The sequence below is a fragment of the Phascolarctos cinereus genome, unplaced genomic scaffold (genome assembly GCF_003287225.1).
Source record: "Phascolarctos cinereus isolate Bilbo 61053 unplaced genomic scaffold, phaCin_HiC Scaffold_7;HRSCAF=346, whole genome shotgun sequence".
NCBI classification, from domain to species: domain Eukaryota; kingdom Metazoa; phylum Chordata; class Mammalia; order Diprotodontia; family Phascolarctidae; genus Phascolarctos; species Phascolarctos cinereus.
In genome coordinates this window covers 4144969-4162767 of record NW_027556180.1, presented here as the reverse complement: position 1 = coordinate 4162767, position 17799 = coordinate 4144969, and the positions used below count along the sequence as shown (strand labels likewise).

Sequence of the window (17799 nt, the reverse complement as noted above, 5' to 3'; positions counted from 1 at the left end):
TAATCTAGTAAGAGGGAGGGATGACAGCCTACGCGGTCCAATGAAATGACAAGAGAACCCAAGGAAGGCTCCCAGCACAGTGAATGGACTTTCTTCGGGAGCTTTGGGGAGGACATGGATAAAAGTCACCTAAGATGTATAAGAGCTATGTGTTTCCATTTCCATCATGGCAGGGTGGAAGGGGTGTGGGGGGACATGACACTTCCACATTACCAAGATCACAGATCATGGTACTATCTCTCAGAACAGGTGTGATTTACAAAGGGTTCCCCTAGGGGCTTACTCCCAAACCAGGAAGCACGAACTTAGCCTCCCAAGAAGTAGAGAACTGCCTGCCAGCCCAAGTCAAACATCTGATCCAGGCCAAGGGCATTCTTTATTGGTCCAGTCCAGGAGCCCCCTGAGCACCCAAAGGTGCCTTTTGAGAGTGTGTGCCAGAGCAGGGGAACTCAAGAAGAAAGAGAGAGAGACATTGCTATAATTATAACATAGAGCTGAACCACACAAATCATCTTCAGCCTTTGACTCCAAATTACCAGTGAATGCAAATCATGCTATTTGCATAGAAATGTGGCATCAAAGCCAAGTCTTTATTGGCTAAAATTCAGATGTATGTGAATAATGAATAAAAATGCCTTTAAAATGAGAAAGTTTTTTAAAAAAAATTTATGGCATTTCTTATCTTTTAGAAAAATCCACCTCTTAGGAGGCCTTAATAAGAAAAGACAAGCAGGAAATAAACTGGGTATTATCAACTTTCAGTTCAGGGATGATTTTTTTCCCCCAAAGAAATGCCTAAGTTAATCAGCCTTCATGATAAAGATCTGTAATCTTTCAACAGTGAGCCCGATGATAAACCCCAAAGCTGATTTCCTGACATAGAGAACAGGTCGCTGGTATATGCGCCGCCGGACAGGCACCTTTCAGGCCTCCTTAATGGGAAGTCTGGACAGTCCAGCCATTGTGATTTAATCTGGTAAAATGCCTTCTGCAGTGTCATTTTAATGTAAATGACCTAGCTGGGAGTTTTAAAACCGTGAGTTACCAAAGCATATTTTTACCCCAGGCTCTGATAATAAGAATGTTAGGAATAATTGAGTTCTTGTCTAATTACACAAAGGCTAATTTAGAAACTCATTTATCTGGAGAGTTTCTAGCATAGCAAATCCATCCAAAATGACATGAGAGAGAAAGTTATTAAAAATTAAAGTTGAAATCAAGCTCAAGAAGGCAAGATTGAAGTGGACTCAAACTGCTCTGATTAGTGGGGGGGCAAGATGGTGAAGGCAAAGTGAGGGACCACCACAGCTTTTTTAAAGCTGCAGCTGTAGGAGGAAGTAGACAGAAAGTCAGTTTTGCCTTGGGCCAAGAGCCTTGTGATCTGAACCGTCTTTCTAGTCTTTCTAGTAAATGTGCCAAAAACCATAATCAACCAAGCCCACCCCCATGCCAAGGAATGAATGAAGATTTGGAACTTTTATGCACTAGGGTGATGGCCCAAGAGTCACCTGGGAAGGGCAATGCCCTTTATGGAAGAGGTGTAGTAGCAACACACCCACTGATGTCACAACAATGAAGAGTCATCCACAGAAAATTCATTCTGATGCTTCATAGTGGTGGGGGGTTAGGAGAATCCTGGATTTGTGAATGCTGTGGCAGTAAGACCCAAGCTCTGGTGGAGAAAGGGAGCCCACTGTAGGGCAAAGAGTCCTAGCCTTGGACATGGAAAGACCTAGATTCAAATCCCACTTCAGGCAGGTTCTAGTTGTGTGACCCTGGTTTTAGAGTTAGAAGGGCTTAAGTTTCCACAGGTAGAATAATGCAGAGATTTAAAGAACAAAGGTCCCAGGAGGTGGTACACTGTAGGTGGGCTGGGCTTGACCAATAGGAAGTAAGTGGATTGTTCCAAGAAGACCCCAAAATCAAGATAGGGGTCGAGCCAGCTCAGACCAGTTAGGGTCAACCTGAGGACACCTGAAAAATGTTAGTGCACCTGCTTAATGAACTTCATTACTATTATCTGACACACCCCGCATAAAATTAGAGCCTCATTAAGGAGTCATGGGACGTATGACCAAGGGAGGGGGACCATACTTGAGCCTATCGAGGGGAAACATGTAAGGAAAGGTGTAACCTGGGAAGGGTTGGACCAATCCCGGCCTGGGAGGTTTCGCTATGAATTCAACTGCATAAAAGCACACTTTCCCTTGCACTCAGGGCCCACCCCTCCCGAAGAGGGCTGGAGCCCGCTTCTGGCCAGAAACATCTAAATCCTCTGGACTTTCTTTATAATAAATGTTCTTGATACTAAATTTTTGGTGTCAAGCCTATTTCTAACATCTGGGAAAATCACTAAGACTTTCCAAACTGCTTCCTTAGCTGGAAAGTGAGCTAGATGCAATGGCTTCTGCTGTCCCTTCAAGACCTAAATCTCTGACCTGTGATCCGGGATCCTCCAGATCCTGACAAACAGGAAACGTTTGGAGTGTAAGCCTGGCAACTGACCGACACTGGTTTTCAAAGGACTACCTTGGTGAGGAGAGGACAGGCTCATCCCTGGTAAGCCAGCCGGCAGGCAAGGAAGTTCTTGATGGACGTCCTTAGTAGGACAAAGCAAATGGCGTGGCGCTCAGCCCTGGGCGGCCCGTCCAGCCTCTAATCCATTGCTGCAAGAAAGGGGACGGCAGTCCGCAAACATTCACTTCAGGTCATCTGAATGCGCCATAATTGGCCGGAGACCACCTGGCGGCCATATCACTGCCACAACTCCGTTTAAGGAATCTATCGTACCAATGCTGGTATCTTCCCTATAAATGAAACCAGGCCAGTACAAGGAATGCAGCCAAATGGAGAAATAACGCACTGGCTCTTCTTGGAAAGGATTTGGAAGGAATCAGCAGAGACAGTTTAGGGTCCAGGCAAAGTCAATAAGAAACATCACTGCCTGGGTTCTGAGCCATCGTTCCTCACACGAGTCAGGGTGAGTGGGAGCAAGGCACCAGCTCAGGTGCCAGCTTAGATTTACAGGAGATAATGCAGTAGATTCACCAAAGCATCAAACATTAGTGAACCGCAGCTTTGGTGTGAGTCAGCCGTGAGACAGAGAAGCCAAAAGGACCAAGGCGATCATAGAGACACCACTTCCAGGACTGGGGAGAAGAGAACCATTGTGGTCTGCCCTGGTCAGGCGATGTTTGCAGGTTGGGTAAAGGAAGGACATCCCCATGCTGGAACGCTTCCAGAAGGCAGCCAGGATGGCGAAGCCACGCCAGCACAAGAAGAGTATCTGGAGGAACTACAAGCAGAGAAGGGGGCAGGGGAGCACATGGCAGCCACAGGAGAATGTTGGGAAAAGGGATGTCAGCAGAAGAGGGATCCGACTCCTTTTGTTTGACCCCAGAGAGAAGAAGCAGAAACACAAGCGGTAAAAGTTGAAAAGAGAACAATGGAGGGGCGGGGGAGGGGCGGAAGAACTTCCTGATTATGAGAGCCATCCAAAAGAGGGAGAGACTGCCTCAAGAGGAAATGCCATGGATGACCATGGTGTGACAATGGAGTCAGGAAGATCTGAGTTCAAATGTGGCCTCAGTTACTTAGATAGCTACATGACTTGGGGTGAGTCCCTTAGCCTCCACCTGCTTCCATTTCTCAATCTGCAAAACGAGGATAACAATTGCACCTACCTCCCAGCGTTGCTGTAAGGACGACACAAGCTAATGCTTGTAAAGCACTCAGCACAGTGCCTGCCACATAGTAGATGTTATGTAAATGTGTCAGGTATGTTGGAGAAGAGGATTCCTTTGGGATATAGGTTGGATGGGATGACTGGCTGCAGTGAGCCTGAGCAAGTCGCTTAATCTCTTCATTTGTAAACTAGAGATGATAATAGCACCTACCCGAGGGGTGGTCGGGAGGATCAGGGGAGATAAGAGTGGATGTGCTATTGAAAGGACAGCTAGGTGGTGCAGTAGAAAGAGCAGTGGCCCTGAAGTTGGGAGGATCTGCAAGTCACTTGACCCCAATTGCTTTTTAAAAAAATGCTATTGAAATGTTGTCATTATTATTGTTTCCACCACTAAGATCTCTCTCAACTGTGTAATTCTGTCGTTCTTCGATTCTAATAAGAACTTCCAAATTAAAGCACCACGTTCAGCAATATTCGGATTTCAATGCAAAGGTGGGCTTGGGGGGAAGACATCAAAAAACCAAAAGACTTTGCAAAGCGGGATCATCTCCCCTTAAGTATGCTCTTCTCAAGGTGAAATCCCCCCAAACCTTTCCATCAATTTGCATATAGTAATAATGATGGTGATGATGATAATAGCATTTCTAGGGTGCTTGATAATTTGCAAAGCACTTTACAAATATCATCCTCATAACAACCTTAGGAGATGAGTACTATGATTACCCCCATTTTACAGATGAGGAAACTGAGGTAGGCAGTGGTTACATGACTTGCCCAGGATTACATGCCTGTTAAGTGGCTGTGGCTGAATTTGAACTCGGAACTTCCCAACTCAAGTCCAGCCTTCTATTCACTGTACCATCTACCTGCTTTTGTATTTTATGAACCTAAGGACCTGTACTGTCTTAGTTGTTCTCCATACAATCTCAAGTTCACCAGCAGCCTCCTCTATTCTTGCTCCAGGAACCAAGCATAGCCCTTCAGGCGTGGTCTGCTCAGGGGTAACACTGTAGCCTAAGCACTTCCCCATTCCTCAGGGCCATACATGGGTTTTCTTGGCTCCCCTATTACATTCTTGGCTTATATTGGCTAATAAAAGCAAGCGAAAGCAAACTCTAGAAACGGTGTTGGGGGAGCTAAGGCTCAGAACTTGGTCAAAGGAGACTAGAGACCAGCTGGCCAGAAGTAGATGAGGGGTATGGGAAACAGCCTGGCAGAGAGGCAGGGCAGAGGAGTGGTGAGGGCCTTCCAACTAGCCCACAGGCCTTGGAGACGGCTTTCTCATCTGCCTGGCAGCAGGGCAGCCAAGACCTTCTAGGCTTTCCTCAAGGGCAATGGCCCCTTCAGAAGGTGGAGGGACCACAGAGAGGCAGTTCCGTTCTGGATCTAATTCATGACTGGGAAGGAAGTCATGTAAACCCTGGGGAGAAGTGACCACTGCCTCCTTCCTAGGGCTTGGGATAGCGACGCAGAGAAAGTCTGGGCTAAGGCTGATACCCACCCTGGCCTCCGGGAGAGATTTCAAAGGGTTTGGAGCAGACGTTGCTTGTTAATAATAGCAGCTAACAATTATTATCTTTGGATCCTCACAACAACTCTGGGAGGTAGGGCTATTTTGATCCCTATTTTACAGATGAGAAAACTGAGGCAGACAGTGGTGAAGTGACCTGGCAAGGTCACACAGCTAGGAAGGCTCTGAACAGGATTTGACCTTAGATAGCTTCCCGACTTCAGGTCCAGACCTTTCTCCACCACAGCACCCAGCTGCGCCTTTGCCTTTTTCATCTTCTGACACTTGGTGCGAAACCAGACAAATGTTTTTAAATGTAGCAAATACGGGAGATTATAAAGGAAACCAATTACACTGAAACAAAGATGCAGTTTTTTCCCCAACCAAATTCAAGGAGGCCCTGAAATCTATCTACAACACCTCAGGGGGTTCCACAGAATCCAGTTTAAGAACCCCTCACTTAAAGGAAGTATACATAAGTCCCAAGCACTAAAATTCTAGAAAGGAAGCCCACCCAGGAAGGATGCAAAATTCTCAATAACAAAATTCTAAAAAGAAGAAAGGAAAAGTTCCAACAAGGAGTTAAAACAGTGCGGTTCCTGTGCGGCCCAGGCTGCCAGAAGCAACTTCTTCATGTGATCTTGGCTTCATCGTCATCCTTCCTGGTGCTCAGAGGGGAAGGGGAGGATGGAGGAAGGGCTGGCACCTGGTCACTCCAGCTGGACCTTGGGGGAGGAGGAGGACAAGAGCGCTCAGGAGAGAGGGATGAGTGGGGGGGGAGGGTCTGGCTGAGGTTCCAGGGGTCCGAGACGAGAGGCATCCCCCTCATAGTTAAGTGGAGGTCTTCTCAGAGCTGTTCTGGGGTTGTGCCTCATCCTGCCCGGAGCCCCCCACAGAGGGCCTCAGAACTGAGCAGCGCAGAATCAGGTGCATCCCAGAGCTGCCCGGCTAAACTGGACCTGCCGAGCTTCCTCCTGATTCCCCCTCCCTAGAGAAGGCAGCTGGCATCAGGCCTGTCTTTGACTAGCTTTGCTCCCTCTGAGCTCCTGGGGCTGTTTGCTAGCAGTCAGTCTTGTTGAGGTCTGGGACCAAATTCTCAAACTCATCCAGAAGGGGGCTTTCTTCAATTACCGTGGCCCTCCTCACTAAAATGGTGAAAGCACCAGCTCAGGAAGAAGAGGGCCTGGATCCAAACCCTGCCTCGGACAGGTGCCACCCATGAAACTGGGCAAGGCTCAGGCTCTGAGCGCTTCATCTGTTCAATGAGGGGGTGGGGGGCTGGGCTCAGCTCCAGACTCCAACCAGAGCACATTGGACTTGATCACTGTGGACTCCCTGGAGGCAGAAGCCATGGGATGTCACTCAGGACCCCAGCACCCTCCTCCCATCTTCTAGAAGCAGCAAGGCTGACTTAGGGGAGCATGTTTCCATGGCAATGGGTGCCTCTTTCCTTGTGGGCACCCTTGGGCTGAGCCCTGACACTGGCCACACTGGTCAGGATTTGTGGCAGTGGGGACCGGGATGCCTCTGTGTCTTGGGGAGGGCTTCTGGGCCCTCAGTCCTGCATGACCCACCCATGGCTTCTGAGGATTGACGTCTTTCATGGACCAGTGTGGGTAGAGCAGCAGCTGGGAGACACTGGCCCATCACAGGAGAGCTTCAGTATATGTGCATATGCATCCTCAGGAAGGCCAGGGACAGAGCCAGAGAGTAGAATTAGGGCAAGCCAAGGCATGAGAATAGCCCCCAGAGGGGTAGTGTCAATCCTAGGGAAGTTGGTCCCAGGAGGAATCAGGGAGCAAACTTTTGCTGCCAGGGATTATGGTGCGTGCTCTGTGGATGGTCCTTGGGCACAAGCCCCACACCCTTCGGCCAGGGCCTTTCTGGGCTCAGGCTCAGATGAGGGGGATGGGGAAGCAAAGGCACAGAAGCCAGGGATGGCAGGATGAGGACAGGGGACAGAGGGGACAGTGAGCGGCCAGTCCACAGGGAGCAGAACAAAGAAGCCACTGAGACTGGAGAGTTTGGAGCAAAGGGGGAGGGGGAGAGGCCAGGTTGAAGAGGAGTGCAGCTCCTTCATGTGGACTGCCATGCTCCCTGCCCCCTCACCAGGGGCTCAGGGTCAAGTGAAGGCAGGATGGATCCTGCTCAGAAGGACGAGGCCTCCATGTTCGAGAGAAAGACGACAAGATTGGAAGGCTCCAGACCTGGGTCCAAGCCCTACCTCTGCCACTTCCTCCCCGCTCCACCTCTGTGAGAGGCCAATATTCACAGCCTCTTCCTCTGACCTCCTCCCGCTCCTCTCACCTGAACCATCGTTGAGATCCTGGGCCAGCAGCCACCTGACTCTAAATATGAACAGCGTGTCTCATGAAAACTGCATCCCTTTACACAGTGTCCAGGAACAAGGACAGCCCCAGGGGCACCTACCGTGGTCCTGAGGAGAATGACATCAGCTTCTCTCAAGGTACACGGGACACAGTTGGCCCACACGCTCCAGGCTGGTCGCCAGTAAAACACCAAGGGCAGGATCCCACAGGAAAACACATAGCCAGCAATGCAGAGGGTCTTCCGGCAGCCTTCAGTCTGATAACCAAATATCTCCTGAAAGACAACCAAAAAGGTTCCCAAATGCAAGCTCAAGCCATCCTCTTACTAGTCCATGGGAAGCAGAAAAATAACAGCTCGCCTTTCTACATCACCTTCCCTACATTGTCGCATTTGAGACTCACAAGCAACCTGGAAGGCAGCTGTGATTATTATCCCCATTTTGCAGATGAGAACACTGAGGCTAAAGAAATTAAATGACTCTAAGGTCCCTCTGTAGAACCATTTTAGCCATCGGGAAACTTCTAAGTGAATTGAAGAGAGTGGACCAGCATGTGGAATTAGGTGGTGATACTGATCACATCTCTGTGCCTCTGTTTCCCCATCTGTAAAATGAGGGGAATGGCCCCTGGTCTTGGATCCGATAACTCATTAGAACACACATGAATCTGCCTGGCTTCTGTCGCCCTCTGGAAGTTTTCCAAAGTGTGTTCTGTGCCCTTTGGATGCATGCCAGTGACCTATACCCAAAGCCCTTCTTCCTCCTCTTGGGGGCAGGTGCCTCCTGAGCTAGTGGGGACAGTGGGCAGCCCAGGCTCCTCCAGAGGCCATCCTCCTGGCTGGCTCATGGCCACAGGGGCTCCTCCCAGGGCAGGTTCAAGTTGTGCCCCTGTGCTTGCCAAGTCACTCCTGGTCCTGGTGCCCATTGGATGTGGCTGAGCCTCCTTGTTCTCGTTCTCAAGCTCTCCCCCATTCTCATTCAGCCCCATTCCCCGGAGAGCAGCCAACTGTCTGCCCACCCAGGTTCCTTCGCCCAGTTCTGTGTTTTCCTCCATCTCAGCTGTTGTCTGACCACAGCTTCCCAGGCTCTCTCCTCCCTCCGGATCATCTCTAGCTTTTTTCTTTTTAAAAATAACTCCTCAAAGCTGCCTTGTGTCAAGACTTCCCGAGCACAGTATTGGTGGACCTCCTGCCCTTTTGCAGCAGCTCTCACTCCACAGGACGGAGCAGGATCTGTGACAGAGGCGGTGGCCCATGAGGCCGGGAGGCTCCCTAGGCCTCCCTCACCTACCTCTGGGGCAGGGCACCGCTATCCCCCATGCCCTGAAGGCTCTCCCTTCATCTGCCTTCTGGCTTCCATCTAGACTTACATTTCCCTGCTCCCCACCCCATCCTCACTGCTCCTGCCTTCCCCTGGAGGCTATCTTCCATTGACACTATGTGTCTAGATGTATCTTATACATATGGAGTTATTGGGACGTTGTCTTCCTCCTTCCTTCCCTCTTTCTCTCCATTCATTAGAATGGGATCTTTGAGAGGAAAGACCTTTCTTAGTAGCCCCAGTCCTTGGCAAGTTGTAGGCACTTAATAAATTCATGTTGATTGACTAATGGACTGTAAATGGGCAGACTGATGGACTGGGCTGGCCCTCTAAGGTCAGGCTCCAAACCTGCCATCTTGGCAGGACCAGGCCAAACTTCAGCTGTGCTGGCAGAGTCTTTGAGAGCCCAAGATCAACTCGGCTATATGACAGATGCAAGGAGGGCTAGAGCAGATGTAAAGAGCAATGATAATACAAGAGTCATACAGCCAACCAACCTTCCTCTCCCTAGACCCCTCTGCCATAATGTGGAGGCACAGTGAAGAGAGTGCTAGGCTTGGGGTAAAGAGGATCTGAGTTCAAATGTGGTCTTAGACTCCTAAGCTAGCTGTGTGATGCCAGGCAAGTCACTTAACCTTTGTCTGTCCCAGTTTCTTCATCTGCCAAATGAGGGTGGGAACAGCCCCTACCTCCCAGGCTGCTGTAAGGATAAAATGAGATGACATTTGTGAAGCCCACAGCACAATGCTTGGTACATGTAAGTACTTTAAAATGTTTATTTCTTTCCTTCTTTGTCCACAAGGTCAATACCAGAGGAGCTCCAGCTAGGGCTGTCGTGTCAAGGTGGGAAGACTTCCAACCGGGCATCTGCTGCCAGGGGACCTGCCTGGCACATTCAGAAAGGCCCATCCAGAAGGATGGGCATCCCAGAAAAGATGGACAAGCACTGAAAATATCACCTGAGGAGAAGGGGCTGGGAGCTGGGGGAGTGGGGCATGTACCTCACCACTGACATTCTGGATGTTTCCAGGGTTTTTCAAAAACGTGGTGCTGCCCAAGTTACCCAGACCCATCCTGCAAGCCCTACGGCAAACACTCGGGGCATCTCAGAAAGGGCTTCTCTCCCTCCTGGAGCTGCCCCCTTTGCTCCCTGGATTCTCCGCCTTTACTGGAATCCTGGGTGGATGCCAGAGATGCTGGTGGGCAGCAATGTCTGGGAGGCCAACTCTGGGGCAGGAAGCAGAAATGGGAGCGTATACCTGCAAGGCAGTGAGAGCATGGGGAGCTCCACAAAGTTCATTAAATTATTTGTGTTGAGGGGCAGCTAGGTGGCACAGTGGATAGAGCACCAGCCCTGGATTCAGGAGGATCTGAGTTCAAATATGACCTCAGACACGTAACACTAACTGTGTGACCCCAGGCAAGTTACTTAACCCCATTGCCTAGCCAAAAAAAAAAAAATTATTTGTGTTGAATTAAATAGAATTGACTCCCAGGGACCCTCACAGACTATACGGAACGAAAAGAAATGTATCCAAGGTGTCCCCAAAAAGTCTTGATGCAGTTTTACGCTTTAATAGCTTCACTAATAACAATAATAACTACCTAGCTGCCTGTGAGTGAAGCTACTCTTCGTGCTTTTTGTCTCTTAGAAGAAGGATGGCAAAACCACATGACTCAGAGTGGACTAGTCGCCCACGTAGCCCCTAAAGGGATCATGGACCAAGAGTGGGGGCTCACTGTCACATACCCCAAGACCCTCGTTGGAATAAGCCACCTCTCATTATAACATGCATTCTCTCCTTACTTGTTAACCAATCGGAGTTGATTTCCACCCTCAGGTGCACCCGCTTTTCCAAAGACTTTATCAATATCAAAAGTTTGACAGACTCTGTCTCTGTTCACCAAGGGGAATGATGAGCCCTCTTGAACAGAGCCAGAGACTGTCAAACCTTGCCCGCTTTCTACATATAGTTAATAAAATTAATTTGAATTAACTCTGAAACTCTGTCTCAGAAATTTTCGATCGCCACACCCCAAAAGGTGGAGGAACCAAGAGCACGAGACAATTCTGGACCTGATCCAGAAGCCGGCAGAACAGATCCCAGATCACACAGTCAAAAGGCATTTCTAAGCACATACTATGTGCCAGGATTGTGCCAAGGGCTAGGAAGGGATACGGAGAAAAGCAAAACCGCAGCCCCTGCTCCTCGAGGTGCTTAAGGTCCAGCAGGGCATCACTGGGATGAAAGTGATGGGACCATGGGAGGGGCTTCCACCTAAGACTTTCTCATTGAGAAGAGGAAAGCCAATAATAAATTAGCTCTTAGCCTTCCTAATAAGAAGACGTCAAATGGCTCAGAAAAAGCCCAAGTAGGATTTAAGGGCTTCAGATCCTACAGGAAATGGAGGATTGGAGGAGTAGGAAGCTCTCACAAGGAAATTCTGAAGAGATGAAGAGAAACAAGTGTTTGAGGAAGAAAGGGAGAGCTGTCTGAAGGCACCAAAGGGATGCCCGGGGGTTTCTCAGACGACTTTGGTTTTCTAAAAGACACACGCAGACAGTACAAAGCCGAGGGGCAGAGGATGGCCATAAGGATGAGGACCACTGCTGGGGGTGGGGGTGACAACCAAGGATGGACAGACAGGTCTAGTCCTCTCTTTCATTGTCTCTGTCTTCTCTGCCAAGGAGAAATATCTTTGGGTTGGACAGCAGACAACCAAAATGGATGATAAGATGCTGATGCCCAAGAGAAGGAGGGAGCTGTTAAGACAGAAGACCCAGCTGCCTTGTAGGTCGAAGTCACCCATCTCAGGCGAACCAAAGCCCCAGATTTGAATTGGCCTGAAGAATTGGCTGATGGGATTTCCCCTGCCAGGGCTATCTGAAAGATTGCAGAGAACGGAGTTGGTGCCCAAGGACCAGAGAAGAGATAAAAATAGCTCTCACACACACATGCACACACAGAGGTGCACATACACACATGCACACATGCACATGCACAAGTGCACACACAAATGCACATTTTTCTTTTAAAGTTTGAAAAGAGCTTCTCATTTGTCATTTCCTTTGATCCTCACACCAACTCTTGAGGCAGATGCTGTTATCTCCATTTTTCAGGTGAGGAAACTGAGGCAGAGTACAGTTATGGGACACTGCAAGGCAAGATTCAAACTCAGGTCTTCCTGACACCATGTCCCAGAATCTATCCACTGCTCCACCCAATTGAGGAGAGATAATGTGCCCATTGTCTCTTTTTTTTTTTAGGCACTTGGGGTTAAGTGGTTTGCCCAGGGTCACATAGCTACTAAATGTCTGAGGCCAAACTTGAACTCAGGTCCTCCTGACTTCAGGGCTGGTGCTCTATCCATTGCACCACCTAGCTTCCCCTAATGTACCCATTTTCAAAGAAAGGGAAGAAAATAGAGTCTGGCTTCCAGAACTGTGGAAGATAGTGAAGAACTGTGTGACCCTGAGCAGGTCCCTTAACTTCTCTGAGCCTCAATTTCCCTCCTGTAAAATGGGGTTAATAACAGCACTGATCTCCTGTTTCATTCCTGTGAGAGCCAAATTAAAGAAGTTACCTCCTAAAGGGCTTTGAACACCTTAAAACACCGTAGAAATGGGAGCAAGTGGAGAGATGTGTGCCAGCAATGAGCAGCAAGGGCACCCGGATGAGTGTGAGCCCCTGACTGGATGACATTCTGCTCTTTCCAGTGCTTAGCAGGGCCCAGGCATATAACAGCCACCAAAGTGATCTTCCTGAAGCACAGATCTCGCACCACCCCAGCTCCACCAACTGCAGGGGCTCCCTATTGCCCCCAGGATCAAACTCCCCCAGCTGAAGTTTAGAGCTCATCCCCAGCCCCCCTTTCCATTTTTCCAGGCACTCAATGGCGCAGCCATATTGACCCTTTGTCCTCGTGTGACATCCCGTCATTCGCTCTCCCATCTGGAGACTGGCTTTTATCCCTCTCCTCAGCTCCCCATCCAGGCATTCCTGGCTCCCTTTCAGGCCCGGCTCAGCTGACATCTCCTATCTAAGGTCTGCTTCTCAAACAGGCTCTTTAGATTCAGGCTGAGCCCTGGGACTGCTTTAAAAACACCCAAGTTCATCACACCAAGGCTTCCCTTCCAGAGGGAAAGGACCAGGCAGCCAGACACCTCCACCAGTCTGCCTGTTGTGATTACAGTTCCACGCCATGTCCGTGGAGATAGAGGTCTGCAGGCAGCAGCTGCGGCCAGGATGGTGTTTCCTTGATGTGTCAATGATCCAGGGCATTTACAGGGCAGAAACTCCCGCCTCGTTAGGCCAGCCAAGCTGGAGAAATGCAACCAGTCACACAGGTCTGGGCCCGCCATCAGTGCGGTGTGGTAACTCTTGCCTTCTGGATACCCAGCCATTAGGCAGGCTGGCTCCGGCGTGTTAGAGCCTTCCCGCTCACAGACACTGTGTTTTGACAGATGCCTGGCACTGCCTTAATTGTCAATCACAAGACACCCCTCCTTGGCCGATGACTAGGCAGACTGGATGCCCTGATAAAGTCTTGCTTCCTTTAACTGGCTTTCACTGGGTTAAAACCAAAAAGTAAGTCAGAAAACAAGAGGGACAACTCCACCCAGGTGACAATTAGGTGTGAATGGGAGACAATGGTTTCTGTAGCCAACATCCTGGTCCCCAGGCTTGACAAAGCAGAATGATAGAGCTCACTTAATTTAATTCTCGCACCCAGCCCTGGACAGAACATCTGACCAGGCCATGCACAGAGCTTGCAAAAGAGAACAGCAGAATTGCCATAGGCCAATGCTGCCATGCCAGGCCCTGTTCTCCACGGCAGAAATGCCCAAGGCCAAGTTCTGAAGCTGGAGGCTGGCAAGCCAATGATAACGTGAGTCTCCTTGGCAGGAAGAAACCTGGTACTGGTACAGAGCACGAAAGGGCAACAGCTTGTCTGCCAGTTCCCTCAGCTCCGTGCCCTCTCCTCCTCTTCCGCTCTTGGGTAGCTGGGATATGTGGTGGGACTTCACCTAGGATGCCCCCAGGGGCTGGGGAGTGGGCACTAGAGTTTAGAGGGACTTAGAAAAGGACAGGGGAGAGGCAGAGCCAAGATGGAGGAGTGAAAGCAGTGAATTGCTTCAGCTCTCCCCCAAACCCCTCCAAATACTCATAAAAAAATGGCTCTAAACAAATTCTGAAGCAGCAGAACCCACAAAAAGACAGAGTGAAACAAATTGCCAGCCCAAGACAACCTGGATGGTTGATCAGAAAGGTGTATCACGCGGGGCTGGGAGCACAGCACAGCACTACATGGGCATGCAGGCCACAGTAAACCTGGAGCAGGCCTCTAAAGACTGAATCTCGGGCAGCTGTGGAGATTTCCAGACTCCTCAATCCATGAATACCAAAGACAACTTGGAAGGTCAGTGGGAAAAGTCTGTTTCTGCGGTGCAGAGACAGGAAGGTAGGGTCTCAGCTCCATTCCCCAAGAGCATGGCCCTGAGGGGGGCAGCTGCTTCCCAAGCTTCCGGCCCACAGACTGAGGGGGAATCCAGTGGCTGATCAGAGAGGGATTGCAGGGATCTCTTTGCCAGTGCTGAGGCAGGAATCTCTTGCTTTGCCCGTGTTTGATCTGGGTCACAGTTCTGGGCGAGTGCTGGGGTGAGGAGGAGCTCTGGCGTGGAGCTTGTAGTGGCTGTGAGAGGAACCCCTCCTCACAGTTACAGGACAGAAAGGAGTGTGGTCACAGGCCAGGAAAGGAGTAAACACCTCGCCCCTTATCATACCACCTTGAAGAACTGAAAATTTACAGGTCCCTACAAGTATCTCTGAAAACACTGTACAAACCCCGAAGCTTGGGACAGTACATTCTCCACATTGGAAGCAGATTCTTACCTTAACAAAGAGTTTAAAACTCAAGTAATTGGCTGGGATCATGAGCAAGCAGCACAAAAAGAGTCAGACTATATTATCTTACTTTGGTGACAAAGAAGATCAAAATATACAACCAGAAGAAGACAACAAAAGTCAAAGCTCCTACATCCAAAGCCTCCAAGAAAAATATGAATCAGTCCCAGGCCTTGGAAGAGCTCAAAAGGGATTTTGAGAAGCAAGTAAGGGAAGTAGAGGAAAAACTGGGAAGAGAAATGAGAGTGATGCAAGAAAATCATGAAAAACAAGTCAACAGCTTGCTAAAGGAGACCCAAAAAAATACTGAAAAATAACACCTTAAAAAAAGCCTAACCCAAATGGCAAAAGAGGTCCAAAAAGCCAATGAGGAGAAAAATGCCCTAAAAAGAAAAATTGGCCAAATGGAAAAGGAAGTCCAAAAGATTACTGAAGAAAATACTTCCTTAAAAATTAGAATAGAGCAATTGGAAGACTAGTGACTTTATGAGAAATCAAGACACTGTAAAACAAATCCAAAAGAATGAAAAATTAGAAAACAATGTGAAATATCTCATTGGAAAAACAACTGACCTGGAAAATAGATCCAGGAGAGAGAATTTAAAAATTATTGGACTATCTGAAAGCCATGATCAAAAAAGAGCCTAGACATCATCTTTCAAGAAATTATCAAGGAAAACTGCCCTGATAATTAGAACCAGAGGGCAAAATAGAAATTGAAAGAATCCACAGATCTCCTCCTGAAAGAGATCCCCAAAGGAAAACTCCTAGGAATATTATAGCCAAATTCCAGAGTTCCCAGGTCAAGGAGAAAATATTACAAGCTGCCAGAAGAAACAATTCAAGTACTGTGGAAACACAATCAGGATAACACAAGATTTAGCAGCTTCTACATTAAAGGACCACAGGGCATGGAATATAATATTCTGGAGGGCAAAGGAGATAGGATTACAACCAAGAATCACCTACCCAGCAAAACTGAGTATAATCCTTCAGGGGAAAAAATGGTCATTCAGTGAAATAGAGGACTTTCAAGCATTCTGATGAAAAGACCAGAGCTGAATAGAAAATTTGACTTTCAAATACAGGACTCAAGTGGAACATGAAGAGGTAAACAGGAAAGAGAAATCATAAGAGACTTATTAAGATTGAACTGTTTACATTCCTGCATGGAAAGATGATATTTATAACTCATGAGACCTTTGTCAGTATTAGGGTAGTTGGAGGAAAAATTATATATAATAGATAGATATAGATAGATATAGATAGATAGATAGATAGATAGATAGATAGATAGAGGGCACAGGGTGAGTTGAAGATTAAGGGGTCATATCTGGAGAATAAAATTAAGGGATGAGAGAGGATTATACTCAGAGAAGAAGAAAGGGAGAGGTAGAATGGGGTAAATTATCTCACAAAAAAAAACAGAAAAGAAAAGTCTCTTACAGTGGAGGGGAAAGGGGAAGGTGAGGGAATGAGTGAATCTTATTCTCATAGGATTTGGCTTAAGGAGGGAATAACATACACATTCAATTGGGTATGGAAATCTGTCTTACCCTACAGGAAAATAGGGGGAGAAGGGGACAAGAGAGCAGGGGATGATAGAGAGGAGGGCAGATTGGGAAAGGGGTAATCAGAAGTAAATACTTCTGAGGAGGACAGGGTCAAAAGAAAGAATAGAATAAATGGGAGGGCAGGATAGGATTAAGGGAAATAGAGTTAGTTTTTCAACATGTGTACTATGGAAGTGTTTCGCATAACTGCACATGTACAACCTATATTGAGTTGCTTGCCTTTTCAGTGAGGGTGGGTGGGGAGGGAGGAAGAGAGTAAATTTGAAACCTAAAGTTTTAAAAACATATGTTTAAAAAAAATGTTTTCACATGCTACTGGGAAATAAGAAATACAGGAAATGGGGTACAGAAGTCTATCCTGCCCTACAGGAAAATAGAAGGGGAAGGGAAATAAGAGAAGGGGAGAGAGATAGAAGAGAGGACAGACTAGGGGAAGGGATACTCAGAATGCTTGCCATCTTGGGGTGGGAGGAGGGGTGAGATATGGTGAAAATTTGGAACTCAAAAACTTGTGGAAGTGAATGTTGAAAACGAAAAATAAATAAATTTATATTTAAAAAAGAAAAAAGAAAAGGACAGGGAAAAGCTCAGGGCTGTGCTCCGGGCTTCCCAGGTGGGTGGGTGGGGAGCTGGAAGGAGAGAAGCTTGGACTTTGGAGCTAGACTTGGTAACTCTGGGCAGGCCCTCTGAGCACAGGACTGGAATGTGAAGGAAACAAGGAAGGCTGACTGCCAACGAAGCTCAGCAAGACTGCAGGGGACTGCTGGTTCACATCTTTTCCCCTCTTGTCCTTGGCACTAAGTGAGAGACCTTACACTGGGATTCAAGAACAGCTCGCAAATAAGGGACAGCTCCTTCTCACCTTCCTTCCTGCCTTCCTGCCTTCCCTCCTGCTCCCTTTCCTCCTTCTTTCTTTTCCTCTTTTCTTCTTCTCTTCCTCTCTTTCTTCTTTCCTTCCTTCTTTCCTCTCTCCTCCCTTCCCTACCGCTTCCTTTCCCCTTTCCTTCCCTTTGTTTCCTCCTTCCTTCCCTTTCTTCTTTCCTCCCTTCTTTCCTACTTCCTTTCCCTCCTTTCTTCCCTCTCTTTCCCTCTTCCTTCCTCCTTTCTTATCTATTTTTCTTCCTTTCTTCCTTCCCTCCCTCCTTTTTCTCCCTTCTTATTTCCTTTCTTCCTTCTTTCTTGTCCTTCCTTCCTTCCCTTTCCTCTATCCTTCCTTCCTTTCTTTCTTCCTTCCTTCCCTCCTGTTTCCTTCTTATCCTTCCCCCTTCCTTTTCCTTTATCCTTTCTTCCCTTCTTCCTTCCCTTCTTCCTTCCTTTTTATTTATCTTCCTTCCTTCCTTCCTTTCTTCCTTCCTTCCCATCTGCTTCCTTCTTATCCTTCCCCCCTTCCCTTTCCTCTATCCTTCCTTCTTTTCTTTTTTTTCCTTTCATTGGTTATGATTTTATCAAGTGCCTACTCGAGCCTGATGACCCTG

The 17799-nt window shown here is 48.1% G+C and overlaps 1 protein-coding gene across 1 annotated transcript in view; it reads right to left on the bottom strand.

Moving 5' to 3' along the window:
- The window catches only part of ATP13A4 (ATPase 13A4), a 94575-nt gene that overhangs the window by 66412 nt on the left and 10364 nt on the right, over nucleotides 1–17799 (bottom strand). Inside the window, exon 2 of the mRNA XM_020964649.2 lies at nucleotides 7626–7799. Within this exon, the coding sequence (XP_020820308.1) occupies nucleotides 7626–7799 (174 nt within the window). The remainder of the gene's footprint in view (nucleotides 1–7625; nucleotides 7800–17799) is intronic.